General features: G+C 46.0%; 1 protein-coding gene across 5 annotated transcripts in view; it reads left to right on the top strand.

Annotated features, from left to right (window-relative positions):
• Positions 1-1,235: 1,235 nt before the first annotated feature.
• The window catches only part of MAF (MAF bZIP transcription factor), a 329,202-nt gene continuing 312,918 nt past the window's right edge, over positions 1,236-17,519 (top strand). Inside the window, exons 1-3 of one of the 5 annotated variants that reach the window (XM_036012923.1) lie at positions 1,236-2,563; positions 14,875-14,935; positions 17,202-17,502. In XM_036012923.1, the coding sequence (XP_035868816.1) occupies positions 1,443-2,563; positions 14,875-14,908 (1,155 nt within the window). In that variant the 5' untranslated portion in view covers positions 1,236-1,442 and the 3' untranslated portion in view covers positions 14,909-14,935; positions 17,202-17,502. Of the gene's footprint in view, positions 2,564-2,954; positions 4,812-6,679; positions 7,414-14,874; positions 17,503-17,519 lie in introns of those variants that run through there. The other 4 variants (XM_036012924.1, XM_036012922.1, XM_028501684.2 and 1 more) reach the window with 4 other exon arrangements.

Genomic DNA, 17,519 nt, shown 5'->3' with positions numbered 1-17,519 from the left:
TTGCTCCGCGGACCCCGCACCACCCCGGCCGCAGGGCAGCTGAGCAGTGTCCTGCGCGCAGTCGGGACGCCTGCAACTCTGCGCGCGGAGACCAAGAGAGGGACAAAGAGTTGGGAGCAAGTTTGAGCTCCGGGCACAGCCAGGCTTGGGAAAGGAAGGTCCCCGAGGCAGACACCTGGGTGCCGAAGGTGGAGCGAGGAGGGAAGGCTGCCAGGCTAATTCACAATCCTGGGCACCGAGGCAGGCAGGGGAGGGCAGTCAGGCAGAGTGAATGGCGGGCCAGCTGGGGCTCCGGAAGGCAGGCCTCTGTCGAACTCCGAAGTAAAACAAACCGTTCTCTCGATCCTCCCGGTTCCTGCAGCCCCTCTGGACAACTCTTTCCCCTCTTGCACCAAACTTTGCGCCTGGTTTTGCTCTCTCCCCGGGAGACGGCGGCGTTGGAAGGGTTAAGCCTGTGCGTCCCAGCTGACAGTCAGCTGATTGGGCCCTGATTGACAGCTCCGAAAAGTTTCCTTGTTTCTATACTATTATGCTAATCGCGGCCGCTCTTGCTGCTTCCCATTGGCCCGGAGTAGCAGTCAATTTCCCATCTGGGCCTGACGTCACAAGTGCTATAAAACTCAGCAATTGCTTTAAACTCTTCTTGCTGGATCAGAGGCTTTAAAATCTTTTTTCATCTTCGAGCTGTAGCTCGGGCTGCTCGTCGGCTCAGCCACCCCCCTTTTGCTCTCTGCCTCGCCTTTCCCCAGGACTTCGCAATTTTGCTTTTTTTTTTTTTTAAAAAAAAAGGCAAGAAAGAACTAAACTCCCCCTCCCTTTCCTCCAGCCGGCTGCACCTCTGTCTTGCACTTTGCACGGAGAGAGCGCGCGGGAGAAAGAGAGGAAAGAAAAAAATAAAAAGAGCCAGGCAGAAGAGGAGGCGAGAAGCATGAAGTGTTAACTCCCCCGTGCCAAGGCCCGCGCCGCCCGGACAGCAGCCAGCCGAGCCGACAGCCCAGAGCTGCCGCCGCGCGCGCCCCGCCTGCAGCCCGGCCGGCTAGGCGAGCCCTCCTTATGCAAAGCGCGCAGCGGAGCGGCGAGCTGGGGACGCCGCGCACCGGGCCGGGCTCCTCCGGCTTCGCCGCCGCCGCCACCGCAGCCCGCGGAGGACCTTCCCGAGCCTGAAGCCGCTGGCTCGGCGCGCACGAAGGCGAGCAGGCGAGGAGGGGCCGGGGCGAGAGAGCACATTGGCGTGAGCAGGGGGGAGGGAGGGCGGACGCGGGGGGCGCGGGCAGGGCGGGGGGGTGTGTGCGCGCTCGGAGGTTTCGGGCCAGCCACCGCCGCGCTAGCTAGAAGCGCCCCAGCCCGGCAAGCTGGCTCACCCGCTGGCCACCCAGCACAGCCCGCTGGCCCCTCTCCTGCAGCCCATCTGGCGGAGCGGCGGCGGCGGCGGCGGCAGGAGAATGGCATCAGAACTGGCAATGAGCAACTCCGACCTGCCCACCAGTCCCCTGGCCATGGAATATGTTAATGACTTCGATCTGATGAAGTTTGAAGTGAAAAAGGAACCGGTGGAGACCGACCGCATCATCAGCCAGTGCGGCCGTCTCATCGCCGGGGGCTCGCTGTCCTCCACCCCCATGAGCACGCCGTGCAGCTCGGTGCCGCCTTCCCCCAGCTTCTCGGCGCCCAGCCCGGGCTCGGGCAGCGAGCAGAAGGCGCACCTGGAAGACTACTACTGGATGACCGGCTACCCGCAGCAGCTGAACCCCGAGGCGCTGGGCTTCAGCCCCGAGGACGCAGTCGAGGCGCTCATCAGCAACAGCCACCAGCTCCAGAGCGGCTTCGATGGCTACGCGCGCGGGGCGCAGCAGCTGGCCTCGGCGGCCGGGGCCGGCGCCGGCGCTTCGCTGGGCAGCAGCGGTGAAGAGATGGGCCCCGCCGCCGCCGTGGTGTCCGCCGTGATCGCCGCGGCCGCTGCGCAGAGCGGCGCGGGCCCGCACTACCACCACCACCACCACCACCACGCCGCCGGCCACCACCACCACCCGACGGCCGGCGCGCCGGGCGCCGCGGGCAGTGCGTCTGCCTCGGCCGGTGGCGCGGGCGGCACGGGCGGCGGGGGCCCGGCCAGCGCCGGGGGCGGCGGCGGAGGTGGCGGCGGCGGCGGCGGCGGGGGCGCGGCGGGGGCGGGGGGCACCCTGCACCCGCACCACACCGCCGGCGGCCTGCACTTCGACGACCGCTTCTCCGACGAGCAGCTGGTGACCATGTCGGTGCGCGAGCTGAACCGGCAGCTGCGCGGGGTCAGCAAGGAGGAGGTGATCCGGCTGAAGCAGAAGAGGCGGACCCTGAAAAACCGCGGCTATGCCCAGTCCTGCCGCTTCAAGAGGGTGCAGCAGAGACACGTCCTGGAGTCCGAGAAGAACCAGCTGCTGCAGCAGGTCGACCACCTCAAGCAGGAGATCTCCAGGCTCGTGCGCGAGAGGGACGCGTACAAGGAGAAATACGAGAAGTTGGTGAGCAGCGGCTTCCGAGAAAACGGCTCCAGCAGCGACAACCCGTCCTCTCCCGAGTTTTTCATGTGAGTCTGACACGCGATCCCAGCTAGCCACCTTGATAAGTGCTCCATGGGGGTCCGACTCGGGTGCGGGCTTGCTAGTTCCAGAGCCATGCTCGCCACCACCTTGCCCATTCCCCTACCGAGTTCCACACCCCCCCACTTGCCCCCCCACACGTACACACACACAACCCTGCTCCTAGCTGGTTGGTGGTGGTGGCTGTTTTTTAAATTGGGGAGGGAATGGATGTCTGGCTCATGGATTGCCAATCTGAAATTCTCCATAACTTGGTAGCTTGTTTTTTTAACTCCCCCCCCCCACTTGCACAATGTTCAAAGATCTCTGCAGAGTTCTTCATGCTCACCTTTGAAGCCTGCATCATTTACATATTTTTTTTTTCTTTTTCTTCTTCAGTTCATGAGCTGGTGTTCCATTTTCTGTGTGTGTTTTCATTTTGTTTGGACTTTATTTTTTTTTTAATTTTACTTTTTGGAGCTTGCTGTGTTGCCCTTTTTTCCAAACCTCCACCTTCACTCCCTCTCCACCCATCTCCTCTGAGATAAAAGAAAAAAAGAGCTAAGTTTTTTTCTTCTCCTGAGTTCTTCATGTGAGATTGAGCTTGCAAAGGAAAAAAAAATGTGAAATGTTAGAGACTTGCAGCGTGCTGAGTTCCATCGGGTTTTTTTTTTTTAGCACTGTTATGCTAAAATAGAGAAAAATCCTCATGAACCTGCCACAATCAAGCCTGCATCAACCTTCTGGGTGTGACTTGCGAGTTTTGGCCTTATGATGCCAAATCTGAGAGTTTAGTCTGCCATTAAAAACTCATTCTCATCTCATGCATTATTATGCTTGCTACTTTCTCTTAGCAACAATGAACGATAACTGTTTCAAAGACTTTATGGAAAAGAGACATTATATTAATAAAAAAAAGCCTGCATGCTGGACATGTACGGTATAATTATTTTTCTTTTTTTTTTTCCTTTTGGCTTGGAAATGGACGTTCGAAGACGTATGGCATGGCATTCATACTTTTGTTTTATTGCCTCATGACTTCTTTGAGTTCAGAACGAAAAAGTGCAACCCTAGAGCCTTCTTCCCATGAAAGTTTGCATCTGCTCCAAAACTGCTTTGAGTTACTCAGAACTTCAGCTTCCCATTGTAAATGCACTGAAGGCATTCCTTATCAAAGATGCCAGAATGGGGTAAAAATTTGACATGGCACACATTAAAGGATTCTTAATGTTTTCTTTTTAATAAGATGACACCTCACTTTGGGGACTCAAATTGTGCTGTTGCCAAAAGCAGTCTAAAATTTATTTTTTAAGAAAAAGAAATCTGCCCCGTTGTGTTTTTTTTGTTTGTTTCTTTAATTTTATTTTTTTTTATTTTATCTTTTTTTTTTTGGCTTTTGGTCATTGTCAAATGTGGAATGCTATGGGTTTCTAGTATATAATTTAATTCTAGTTTTTATAATCTGTTAGCCCAGTTAAAATGTATGCTACAGATAAAGGAATGTTATAGATAAATTTGAAAGAGTTAGGTCTGTTTAGCTGTAGATTTTTTAAAAGATTGATGCACTAAATTGTTTACTGTTGTGATGTTAAGGGGGGTAGAGTTTGCAAGGGGACTGTTTAAAAAGTAGCTTATACAGCATGTGCTTGCAACTTAAATATAAGTTGGGTATGTGTAGTCTTTGCTATACCACTGACTGTATTGAAAACCAAAGTATTAAAAGGGGAAACACCCCTGTTTATATCTGTAGGGGTATTTTACATTCAAAATGTATGTTTTTTTCAAAATTAAAGTATTTGGGACTGAATTGCACTAAGATATAACCTGCAAGCATATAATACAAAAAAAATTGCAAAACTGTTTAGAACGCTAATAAAATTTATGCAGTTATAAAAATGGCATTACTGCACAGTTTTAAAATGATGCAGATTTTTTTACAGTTGTATTGTGGTGCAGAACTGGATTTTCTGTAACTTAAAAAAATCCACAGTTTTCAAGGCAATAATCAGTAAATGTTATTTTCAGGGACTGACATCCTGTCTTAAAAAAATGAAAAGTAAATCTTACCACAATAAATATAAAAAAATCTTGTCAGTTACTTTTCTTTTACATATTTTGCTGTGCAAAATTGTTTTATACCTTGAGTTACTAACTAACCACGCGTGATGTTCCTATGTGCTTTTCTTTCATTTTCAATTCTGGTTATATCAAGAGAAAGAATAATCTACAATAATAAACTGCATTTTTTTTGATTCTGTACTCAGTTTCTTAGTGTACAGTTTAACTGGGCCCAACACCGCATTAGAAGTGTAAAATGCATCCTTTTCTCCAGACGAAGGATTAATGGAGGAGTAGGGAGGCAATAATTCAGAGTGAAACATAGGCCGTTTTGTGAGGCGGGAGGCCAGTACCTTTTAATAATTAGCAATATTTAATATAAATGTAAGTGATGACCTCTCAAATCTCCCCCCTAACACCACCACCAAAGTTTTCAGTTTTTAAATGATTTGAGCTATCATTGCCCTCTGGTGAAAACAAACAAAACTCCCAGCCATAAAGCAGGACCTTCTCAGCATTGACCTGAGTGTCTGACCCAGCCTGCTGCCCATCTAGCGGGAAATAAGCCGGGAAAATTAGGCATGGAGGAGGTGGCTTGGGTGCCTATGCATTTAATGGTAAAGATCAGCGATTCTTGCTTGGGGGGTGAAATTGATTATTTTCCCTTCTTCCCGTGCACACCATTATTTTCTTGTTAGCAAGGCCTGACAAGATTTAACATCAACACTTTGGACAAATCAAATTTGTTTGTGTTTTAACTTGGAAGGTCATTTTTCCTCAGTAGGAAAAAGAAAAATCCACCCCTCACTTAGGGAACTCCAAGTACATTTCTGTGTTTAAACTCTGTTATTTAAATCCTATGTCCCTGTGAACACTTAGTGGAGGTTTCTCCACTGAGACAAGCTGGTAATGATTTCAGATCACCTTCGCTCATGAAATACACTCCAAAAAATAATGGAATAAAGGCTGTGCTTTGATTTATTGGTATCTACCCCCTAAACTATACTGTGTATCATTCCGAAAGTCTTGAGCTACCTTCACGAACAGCACTGACCTATTTTAAAATGACACAAATTCGTGCAACTCTTGATCAACTTCCCCTAGAACACCAATAGAATGTTAGAGAAAGCCAAGGCTGTTTTGAAAATGGAGCCAAACACGATGACTTTTGTTTTATTTCATTTTCTGTTCCTTTTTTTTTTTTTCTAAGATAATATTGCAACTCTGACCGAAGGCCTTATTTTGAAGAAAACAGGTTGTGCTTGGCGCTGATGAGTGCTGGCCAGTTTATCATCTTGTCTTCCTTCCCTTTTTTTTTTTTTCACAGACAGCACATACCCTGTACATTTTGACCTTCCTTTCGGTGCCAGTAGAGATAATCTCCCAAATCCACACTTAATTTTGCTTAACAAAAGTCTTAAGAGTAAACCCACTTCCGTGTGCTAGATGTTAGCTGTTCTCTGCTTCATAGTTTTTTTTTCTTCTCTCCAATCCCAAGGAGGAGATAGGCAGCAACCCCCTGAAGAAGCAGAAATGAAGATGCCACTGATGCAAAAAGCTCAGCATCAGATGACAGATTTTTAGGCAAATACAAATTTTAAAATAAGAGTGACATTCACGATAGAGTTATCACAATTATCTCACGAAGAATGCAACTTGGGAGAAAAATACAGTTGGGCAACAATTAGGCCTTTTTTTTTTTTTACATAACCCTACAAGGCAGTTCAATATAATAAGAAGGCTTTGGCCCCAAAGATTAGCAGGCAAAATAGAGGGGTGCTGGCAAAAATGGGGTTTTGGTGTCTGGCTTTACGAGAAGGCTAGCGCCCAGTGAAAGACGTTCTTAGAAATAATCGTTACTAAAAACTTTAAAGGGGAGTGGAGTGCTGAACACAAATACATGCTTTTTTAACAAAGAAATCCTAAATCCTGTGTAAGTGCCCCTATTACAAGTAAGTCGCTAAATTTAAAAGAAAAAAATCATATTAGGAACTCTAACTTTCCCTTTACACTGCATTTGAGTCTTTGTCTAAATAGTGTTAAAATTCCTTTCATTCCAATTACAGAACTGAGCCCACTCGCAAGTTGGAGCCATCAGTGAGATACGCCACATTTTGGAAGCCCCAGCAACACGTACTTACCAGTGTATTCATGAAATGAAATTTATGTGAGAACTGTGCATTAAAAATACATTGTCAGTAGTAGTAGCATTATCTGCAGTGGTAGAATACAGCTTGCCCCTGACTTCTGTCTAGTCTCCTTTTTAAAGAAAAATGTTTGCGTTAAAGAAGGCTGTTAAATACAAAACCTCCATACCAATGAACTATGCCTCCTGTCTGAGAGTCATCTGTACAGACCCATAAGAGAGTGCACTGGTGCTTCTGGCTCAAGATGCATGAAACTGCATAGGTGCGATTGTTTTCATCCTGTCCTGTTAGTTTTAAAAAGCCACTGAAATTTAAAAGACAGATACATAGACAACGATAGGAAAGGAAGTATCCCAGAAGGCAGCAGCTAGCGTTTGTAAAGTATATGTAGAGATGCACACTCTAAATAGTACTTCTTCACGCTTCATTGTTTCTCTGGCAGATAGTTCTACTAAGAAGAAAAAAAAAATATTTGACTCCCCCCGCCCCAAGCAGATGCCATGGGCAGAAGCTTTAGTGGAGCTCAGCACCCTGGCTTTCTCGTAGGCTCTAGGTAGTATTGTATTTATGAGCGATGTCAAATGTGTTCATTTGCCAGACACAGCCATAAATGAAAACAACGTGTGGCAAAATACAAAGTTAAGTTAAATACACACCTTCCTTGTGTGCTTTCTTTCCCTCTCCCTTTTCTGTTCTCAAACATTCACAAAATCACGTCCCTTTAATTCCCACCCCCCTCCCCGCCATTCCTTGCATGTCTCCTTTTTCAAAATCGTGTGATAATTTTTTACAATGTATCGGACACATTAATAGATTGACATCAAATAGGCAGAGATTCCACTTCCTGGTCTTGGTGAGGAAATGATGTCTCAGTATCATATTTATTTATCTGTCTCACAGCCATAACCACCTGGGCCCCTTTCAACACAGGCAGCTGCTGGGGGGGAATACTCTGTATTTATTACTGAACGCTAGATCCTAATGCTCTTGATGTGTTCACCCTTATACCTTTCCCCCAGTAGTTTTTATTTAGTAGCCTCAATTCTAGATCCTTCTGTTCTTAAACAGGATCTCCGCTTGCCAAACCACCAGCCTCACTGCTCAGCGCGGTGAGCAGAGGGCAAATGGTAGCCACCCTCACAAACATGGGCACAGCTGTCACAGCAGCTCCATTCCTAGCATTGCCCTCAATGAAATAAGCGAAGTGGCTTGACACACACACAGGTTCTCAAGTACAGTACCGGGGAGGCTTCTGTTGCCGCTTTGGTTTTGTCAAAGCCAACTCACTTCCGTATTCACACACTCTTGGCTTTATAAAATGCACTCCTCCGGTGTTCTAGGCCAATCAATAAATTTAAAAGTCTGCTTGCCACACAGGTATCTCTATTTGTTGCCTGTCAGTAGTTAAAGACTAACCGACATAGATCGGAAGACTAAAATACATGAGTGACAACCTTCAGCCGTCTGATTTCTGTGTCAGTAAGACACGCAGCCAGGCTCTGGGGCCTTGCTCCCCAAATAAACAGGCGATAAGAGGGAAGAGCGAGCCAGACTCACCAGCTTGAGATTGCTGATTTGCAAGGTGATTTTTTTCATTCTATAGGTATATTTTTAAATAATAATCTTGCCCCTTTCTCTGAAGAAAGATCTTCATTTTTTTTAGGGAACCTTTATCTATAGTGATGTGTTTTATATATATATATATTTTTTTTTTTTTTTACCACTCCTGATTATTCCTCGGGACTCTGAATGAGTAATTTGGAGGGGAATGCCTTGCTGTGTTGAGGAAAAATCAGAGAAGCCCTGAAGTTTGTTTCCACTCTTGGCCCATCCTAAATTTAAAAGATGCCCCAAGTCCAAGGTCCCAAGCCCAAGGCAGGGCATACAGCAGCCATCTGAGAGGTGGTCCTGGGCCCAGCCATCCATTTCAGTGTTTGTTTGTTTGTGCATGGGTTTCAAAACAGAGCAGGGGCCTTAACCCACCTTCTGATAACATTGCTTTTGTCACTTTCGATATAAATCTTCAAAATCTAGACATCCAGCAGCCCCAGAAAAGGGGAATTCTCTCCAAGCCTCGCTCCGCCCAGGCTCCGGAACAAACCCAGCTCTGTCTAGCAATTTTTCTCTAGCGGGGGTAGGGGCCAGGGCGAGAGGCTTTCAGTCTCCCAGGCTGTCTCATGATTGTCGGGGCATAAAGGAGTACAGTCCTGCAACAATGTGGGAACATCTTTACCCTTTAGAGAGGGACAAAACAAAAAACAAAGCAAGTCAAATTGCTGTGCACGCAGGCGGAGCAAAACCCCAGGCTCCCTGTCCTCTGCACCATCTGTAGGAGGTGAGAAATGAGGGGAGCAAGAGAGAATGGAGAGGAGGACCTCAAAGGCAAGAGTCCCAGGAATAACCCCCGCTGCCAGCCTGAATTTCACTTGCTCACTGGCTAAAGTCAGATCCAGAGTACTCACATGCCAGGTGCGAACAACCCTCAGCCATCTATGCCTCTCAAATACGCTCACACGTGCTTCCTTTTTGAAAACCATTTTAGAGATCAAACCCGAATCTGGGGAAATTGTTACTGTCTTCACTTTGGGGGCACTTATAAACATGGCAACCTGTGATTTCGGGGTGGTGATGTTTTGGACCAGTCAGCCATGTTATGCCAATATGTATGTGGTCACTACAATAAGTTTGATGGCCCCATGGCAGCTTTCATTGTTTACATTTGAAAGCCCTTTGTGCGTTTCCCGTAACTGTGCCCAATAGAACAACGCTGCGACAGAAAGAATGCATCGACAGCCTACAGAATTCAGATCTTTATATGAGTTTGCAGCCGAGTTGGGCAATTTTAGGAAACTCACAAGACACGTTTTCCACTGGGAGGCTAGGATTGGAATGCCCCGCTCCTTCCCCAAATCATAATCATCTACCGAGCACCTCACGCCTTGTTCAGAAAACTCATTTTCTTTTTCATTCTTTTTGTTAAATAACAATTTTTTTTCTATAACTAGGATTTGGGATTGCAAAATCACATCCCTCCCTTCACAGATTCTTGGATCTTTCGTTAGGACTAGAAAAGGCCTTTATTTCAAGAAGGGAGGATGAGGGAAGGGTTTCTGCGGAGGTTTGGGAAGAGGAGGAGGAGGAGAGGAAATAGTTCTGTGTTCAGTCCCCACACCCCTCGCCCCACCCAGCCCAGGCCGGGATGTGAGCTGTACGCTGGGGATTTCAGTTGAGTTTCTGTATTTTAAATAATCTGATCACCAATCTCGAGTGTTTCCAAGCTAAAATTCCAAAGAGCTGCTTTTCTTTGTGGCCAGTTCTTTCAGCGGGGGAATAGAAGAAGCCAGGAAAACCCTGTAGAGCCAGGGAGGGAGGAGTGAAAACCACTGTCCTAAGGGACTCCCCGGCAAGGATGCTTGTGAAGGGAACCCTGCTCTGGGAAGTCCGGTCAGTGGTGCAGATCCTCTTTGCAACACAAACTTGCCCTGGACCTACTGGGCACTTCCAGAGGCCCGTACAAGTGGGTTTCGGGCTCCTTCGGGGGTTCTCCTGAAGGAAAATAGGCAGGAGGACCCCAACACGATAGGCAGTCCCAAAGGAGGCCGGGAGGAGCAGAGAGCAGGGAGACGCTGGCTGGTGTGCTGGGGCTGGGAGAGTATTACTAACAGAAGCCCGCCTTGTCCTTAGTACCCAGGCTTTGGCCCCTTCACTGCCTGACCACTGTTCCACCCTCATGTCCTGTGTATAATTTTTGGCACTTCTTCCCATGCCCCGTCACCCAGGCCTATCAGAGAGACTCAGAAGGCAGTCACCTAAGCTGAGGACTTGGACCCATTAAATCACTCCTGCTCCAGGTTCAGTGTGGACAAAGGCTAGGGTGGGGAGAAGGGCCTGGGAGCTGCCCTTGAAGAAGAAAGGACAAGTAACCTGGAATACTTAACAGTGGCTGGATCCTGGTGCCAAGGAAGGATCTTGAAGCCTGGAATGAAGGATATGCAGGCAGGGAGGATGCCTTCTCTTCGTTTCCATGCATCCTCCCTTCCAAAACACACACACACACTCACCAGCTTCCCAAATGTATACTGGTACTAGCTCTATTGGGACCATTAGCCGGTCATCACTGCCCCCAGGGGGCCCTAGTGGCTGCGTTACAGTAGGGCCAGGTGTGCTCCCCACCCCGGGGGTTCCCTGGAGGGCCCGCAAGTACGGGAAGGACGCGAGGCAGGGCTGTGGCGGTGGGTGCCAGCGCCTCCTGAGGTCATGGGATTGTCCCTGCCTGCCCAGCCCGAAGCCCCAAAGCCGCAGCTGCGCTCAGGAGGCCCGTGCGATCCTAAGCTAGCTGCGCGACGCCCTTCGCAGATACCCCAAAACCGCCCAGCGCCTGGGGGCGTCAACAGCAGTTTACCGAGCGCACCCATGGCCCCGCGCCACGCCGCGCCCGCGCCCCAGCATGGGACCCGGATTTGTATTGGAATTTGGTTTTAGTTTTCCAAGAGGACTGCCCGGCTATAGCGGAGCGCCCAGGGACATCAAAACTAGCTGCTCTGCTGCGCTCCTAGGCGGGCGCAAGAGGGAGGGAACAGTTTCAGCCCGGACTGGCTCGGCCCTTCACCCTGGGACCCCGCCCCCCTCTCCACCACCCGCCAGCTGCCCTAGGAACCTTCTGTAAATAAGCCCGTGGGTCCAGATCACTGGGTTTTTACTCTATTATTAATTTCCTGGCCCATTTTCCAGATCTCTCTGGTTAGAGGAGTAAAGAGCGGGAGAAAAAAAAAAAAAAGAAGGAAAGAAGGAAATCCAGAAAGCCTGTTTTAAAATCTTTATATCGCTGGGGTTTTCTGTGGTGTAGTTTGGCGCTCACTGGAAGGGAACGCACGACCAGCAAACTTGATCAGAGTTTTTGCCAACAGCTCCAGCACGGCGGCCATGCCTGCCTTCCGAGGCTGAACACGGCTGCAGTGGGACCCCAGGCCCTCAGAAACTGTCTTAGGAGGACAGTCTTTAAAAGGATTAATTTCAGAGAGGAGCCTGCCTTTTGCTTATAGAAATGTTCCGCTTTTTAGATCTTTGAGTGTGGAAGAGTTAGACGAGTATCACCGTGGCTTCTTAAATAAATCTCTCCTTTTTCTATTTCTTTTTCCTTCTGTTAGGGAAGGATTCTTTAATGTTCAGATAAATATACTGAAACTAAAAGCTAATGATCTCAGTATCTAAAACACTTTTATATTGTCAGATTATACTAACATCCTTATTGATGAAATTGGGGCCAGGGGCAGAACCGGTGGTAATCATTCTAAAATTAAATCTGTTAAAAATGATATTTGGGCCTGGCCAGGTAGCTCAGGTGGTTAGAGCATTGCCCTGATACACCAAGGTTGCAGGTTCAGTCCCCCATCAGGGCACATATAGGAATCAATCCAACCATTGAATGCATAAATAAGTGGAGTAAACTGATGTTTTCCCCCAAACCTCTCTAGTCAATAAATTTAAAAAAAATGATATTTGGCACTTTCCGAATTCAGGCAGTGACTCTGACACAGTTTTTCTCCTTCCTTCCTTCCTTCCTTCCTTCCTTCCTTCTTTCCTTCCTCTCCCCCTTTTTCTTTTTCTTTCTTTCTTTCTTTCTTTCTTTCTTTCTTTCTTTCTTTCTTTCTTTCTTTCTTTCTTCTCTAGCACACTTTAAAGTAACATTATAAAGGGGGGAACTATTAAAGTATAAATCTTGGTTCCCACACCATGAAATAAACATAACTGCACGGCAGTACCGTTTGGTGGGCACGAGCAGAACCTAGCCTGGACCGTTGGTCTTAGCGAGATATTCCCATAAACCTTCACCCCAGCCAGCTTGACTCCAGGCAGCAGGGGGACACACATTTTAAGGTGCTCTGTCCATTTTATTTCCCTGCACTGTACAGTACTGAGACCTTTTAAAATCTTCCTTGGAAAATCACTGCACATTTCTATGCCATTAAAATATTATATAATAATTAGGTAAATAGATCTGACTGTTAGGTATGCAGTGCTGGCAGACATCTGGCTTGGACAGTACCATAGTGGTCTGGCTCCAAAATCTCTCTCGCTTTCACAGGAGACCCCCTTGCCCCCACCATCCTTCCCCCATGACTAGCCTGGGTGAAGGCAACAAGAACAGAGAAACCACAATGTCTTTTGGACTCTCTTCAGGTGTACAAACAGAATCTCTCTCCCCTCGTTTTTGAAAGTAAATGCCTTGATAACAGGACGGGTTCTCCAGGTAGCCAGAGAAGAGAGGTTATCTTGAGCAAAATGACACCAACGATCTAAAAAGGACATCTCCTTTATGAGATTTCAGGCCAGATGCCAGAGATCACATTTAATGAGGCCCGATTCTTTTTCTCCAAAAATAACAAAGACTATCAATGAGATGGTCAGGAAGGCAAAGGGGCATTTTGCAAAGTCTACGTTCAGTGATTGCTTTGTAACATTTTTCTAAAATTGAAAAATGCTTCACAAGTATATGATCTCATGTAAATATTCCTTGCAGAAGCTTAACATATGCTTGCAATGCCCCAAAGGAATTACAAAAATATTCTCTCCACAATCTCTTAAGCTTTTAAGCATTCGCTTGCATTTCTAAAAGAATCTGTTGTTTCTAAAGATTAAAAAAAAGTAAACTTATACGGGAAGTTTGTTTTTATTTTTGTTTTAGATTAGCCATTTGAACTTCAAATGGAGAACAACTGGTGTTACTGATAACCCTCCCAGGTTTTATAATTTCAGTGTATTTCTTATTTCCCTTTCTTTCTGGCACAGAAATAGTATATTTGGCAAAAGACTGATGTATCCTGTTACATGAAGAAGAGTAGTTTGTACCGTAAGATTTTAAGAGCATTTTTAATGTGAAATGTGAATGGGGCAGCTCTGGCAGACACAAGAGAACAAATCCTTTATCTGTTTTGATGCAGGCTCAAAGCCCTGAGACAAAGGGCATTTGACACAGAGGTGTGCTAACTGAACATTTAAGTAAAGAACAATTCTATATTCAGCCATGCAGCCTACAGATTTTAGCAGGTACATGACTGTACCGTATCTATTCACACCAATGGCACAGCAATCCAAATAAAAGCAGGGAGGATTAAAGAAAAATACTGAATATCACGCTGGAAAAAAATTAGATCGACTTCCTAGTTTATCGCAATTACTGTACACAGCTTTTCTGTAACCATGTTGAATTTTTAAAATTAGATTTTAAATATATTTTGACAGTCTGAACTTGTACAGTGTGACTAACTATAGGGAGAAATGACAGGTCTGCTTTGTTATTAAACTGCTGTCTGGAAAATATTGGACTCCGCACAGTAAATGATAATTATTTTGCCACTTACATTAGTACAGCTAATAGCAATAAGGGTTTTTTGAACCGTAGAAAGCTAACTACTTTGAATTACTGTGCTTTGTTATTCACTGTGAAGCAAAAGGCTTTTTTTTTAAAGCAACCTCATTTTCATATTACTGTTCTAAGCATTCCCTGCTACTAATTTAAACAGAGGAAGTTAATAAATAAAAGGGTGGTATCTAAATGGTTCTATTTGTTAAGAGAACATTTGCAATTAAGGTCAGCGGTGCAGCAGGATAGACCAGAGCAATGAAGGAGGAGGGGGCACATGGAAGAGGATATGTCCTAGCGAAGTGCCAGGGAGAGGTGGACCAGTGTGGTGCTCCAAGGGGTGTGCAGTCTGTGAGCACTCGAGAGACACCCATCAGCGCCCAGACTGTTCAAATCCTCCCCCACTGCGAGCCCAGAATCACTTAGTTCTCTGAAGGAAGGACAGCCGTCAAAGCCAATCCAGGCTGCCAGGCCAGTGGGTATCACTATCTCAGCCTCCCTGGGGGTGGGAGCCATAGTCAGAGGAAGTGACCTTGCATTCCGAGCCATTCCCTTCCATAGGAACCCCTCCTCTGGCAGGGCTGAGGCTGGGGAGCCAAAGCAAGTGGAACTGGATCATTCTTCTTGGGGTCTCACTCTGTCTGCCCTTTTCATACATAGATAGTTAGGCTGCCTTTAACATACTGTCCCTGAAACCCTCTGCGTGGTTATTAATGACCCTTTGTTTATTTTAATATATTTACTAAATCAGGTACCCAAGGGAATCCTCTACATCAGTGATGTGAAAAAGCCTGTTGCCTGAAGTCAAAGAGGTACATCTTGATTTCTGATTTGCATGTGCTTGCGTTACTGAGTTTTCCATGACGGGGAAAGCGAGCACGCGAGGAATGCTGCTCGGTCCTTGGGTGTGAAAACCTCTGTTTCAGTAGTTGCAGTGTTTGGGTTTCACAAGTAACATAAAGGGTGATACGAGGTGAAGGGAAGTGATGCAATATGTGTGACCAGCATGCATGGATTTCCGTATTTATTTCATTTCATAGGTGTGGTGTACAGAGCAATTCACCCAGCTGGAGTGAATCTCAGATCTGTAGCCTTAACCAGCTTCCATCTACTGACACTCAAAAAGAGCTAGCCAGTCCCTCCACATGAAAGTCAGAAAATTTGGTTGCCTCTGAACAGCCGATGCCTGTACCTGGGCCTCGTGAGCATTCCAAATTTAGCCTCCTGTAATTCACTCCATTCTCACATTTGGAAAAGTTAGTATGATTTCAAAGCATGGTATGTCTCCCCTTCCGCATTCAAATGTGACTTTGGAGCTACTCTCTACTTCTCTTGTAGGTAGAGAGGGGAGGAGATGGGTAGGAGGCAGAAATCTGATTTTCATCTACTAAAAAAAAATGAAATTAAGCTTTTTAGATGGGTTTTCAAGGCCAAGTGTTCCAGTGTGAATTTAATTAGGAATCCTCTTTGTTCGGAGAACTAGACCAACACTCTCACGCCAATAATTATTGAGTGTCATCCTGTTATGTATACTGGTTACCTCTTATTGGCTAATGGAAAGAAGTTTTTTTTTTATTAAAGATTTTGCTTGCTGAGACGTTTGCATGAAATACAAGTTTTTGTTTTCTAGAGAAACTGAGAAGGAGACAAACGTCACACTGTTAAATTGCAACTCTTGGCAAAGGAGACACTTTCAGGACCCAGTGAATTTAGAGTGTTGCGAAACAAAACCCCATTTTTCCCCACTATGCAAAAAACATATCCGGTTACTTACTTCTCCATGCTACCATTATGAGTGTCTTTGAGTTACTGGATTGTGAATATTTAACATGATTTTTTCCCCTAGCCTTATAAAAAATTAATGTTTTCTTTACAGTTCTCATGTACAGATTTTAACTCAGTGTATACCTTTGGGGTTGATTTGTGTCCACATGTGTGCATGCTGTACCAATACTTTATTCTGTTCTTCTGCGTTGTTCCTTTTAGCTTTGTCTTTATAGTTGATATTTGAAAGCCATCTATTAAATATGATGATCTATGTCCACCAGCCAGTTTTATTACATCTATTTTGAACAAAGAATTAATGAACTTTTAAGGCAAGGTTCACACTAGTCCTGACCTCCCTGGTAATATTTCATATAAGGTTACTGGTGGGAGAGAAATCAAATTTCAGCTGTGAACATGATTGACAGGTGAGAGCCAGCAAGAGAAAGGCATTTGGCCAGATGGGGAATTTGGGGAAGGAGGAAGACAATTCCTCCAAGTTATTCTGTGATATTAGATATTACAAGCTGATATATGAAAAGTTCAATACTTGATACTCTTGGGAGAGTTACTTAGTTTAATTTTCAGAAAGTCACTTTGGTTAAGGGATTTCAGTGGTGGAAGCCCAACACGGGAAACCACTAGCTTTCCGCTCTCTGGGAAATTTCCACTCTGTACAGCTTTGTGGCTTATTTCTGGCGATTGTCTAGGCTAAGGTATGAACATTAAATCACGAGCCATTGGCGAAGCCATTTAATTAGCTTTCATTTAATCTCAGAAACACAGTCTAGAGTATATTACGGTTCTCAAGCATATTACAAAATATTTATCTGAAGTAGTATCACAAAAAATGAAGTTTTCCATTTTGTAGCATCCTTTGTTTCTGGCTAATATTTTCCACTAGCTCACGTTACAACTTCACATATGCAAATCTATCAAAATGCGTGATTTGTCAAGGTTTTGCCTCCTGAAGAAAGGCCTGCTAACATGAAGATCAACAGAGACGGTCACGCGCTGATGTTCAATGGAAATTATTCCCCAGTAGCATCTTTGGGTAAGGGGTGCTGGTAGCATCGTTGCCATGGGAGCAAGTCATGATGCTGCTTGGCCCTAATACCAAGGGCGGTTTTGGAATTCATCCTAAAGTCTGTCTCTCAGCTCGAATTGTCCAAAGGGGGTAACACAGTGGTTTGCACCACACTTGAAAGTAGGCCTTTAAAACCCCTCCTTCCGTCACATGTGCTGAAACACTGATTCCGAAGGTGGTGACCCCAGGACCTCCACCTGCTCACGCCTGTGCTCTGCCCCTTTCAGATGTTCCTGGCATTGGCTAAGACGCGTCGGCTGCAAGCGAGCCTTACAGAGCTGCTTCGGGCGGGGCAGGTGGGATGCAGGCAGAGGGGAGGGGCCTGTGTGTAGCTTTCCTGTTGCCTGCGGGAGAGGCTGATGGAACTTGTATAAACAGCACTTCTTGGGTTCTGAGTACCCATCGATTTTTTTTTTCTGATCTGACAACTAGCAGAGTGGGCATGTTTCATCTTGATTATATCTATCCTGATATGAATTCAAACACATGTAAGGAAGACTTTATTATTTTATGCACTGGGATAAAAACCAAAAAAAAAAATCCCG

Source organism: Phyllostomus discolor, chromosome 12 (genome assembly GCF_004126475.2).
Source record: "Phyllostomus discolor isolate MPI-MPIP mPhyDis1 chromosome 12, mPhyDis1.pri.v3, whole genome shotgun sequence".
Taxonomy (NCBI): domain Eukaryota; kingdom Metazoa; phylum Chordata; class Mammalia; order Chiroptera; family Phyllostomidae; genus Phyllostomus; species Phyllostomus discolor.
The sequence above is the reverse complement of the archived record's forward strand: the minus strand, read 5'-3'. Positions and strand labels throughout refer to the sequence as shown.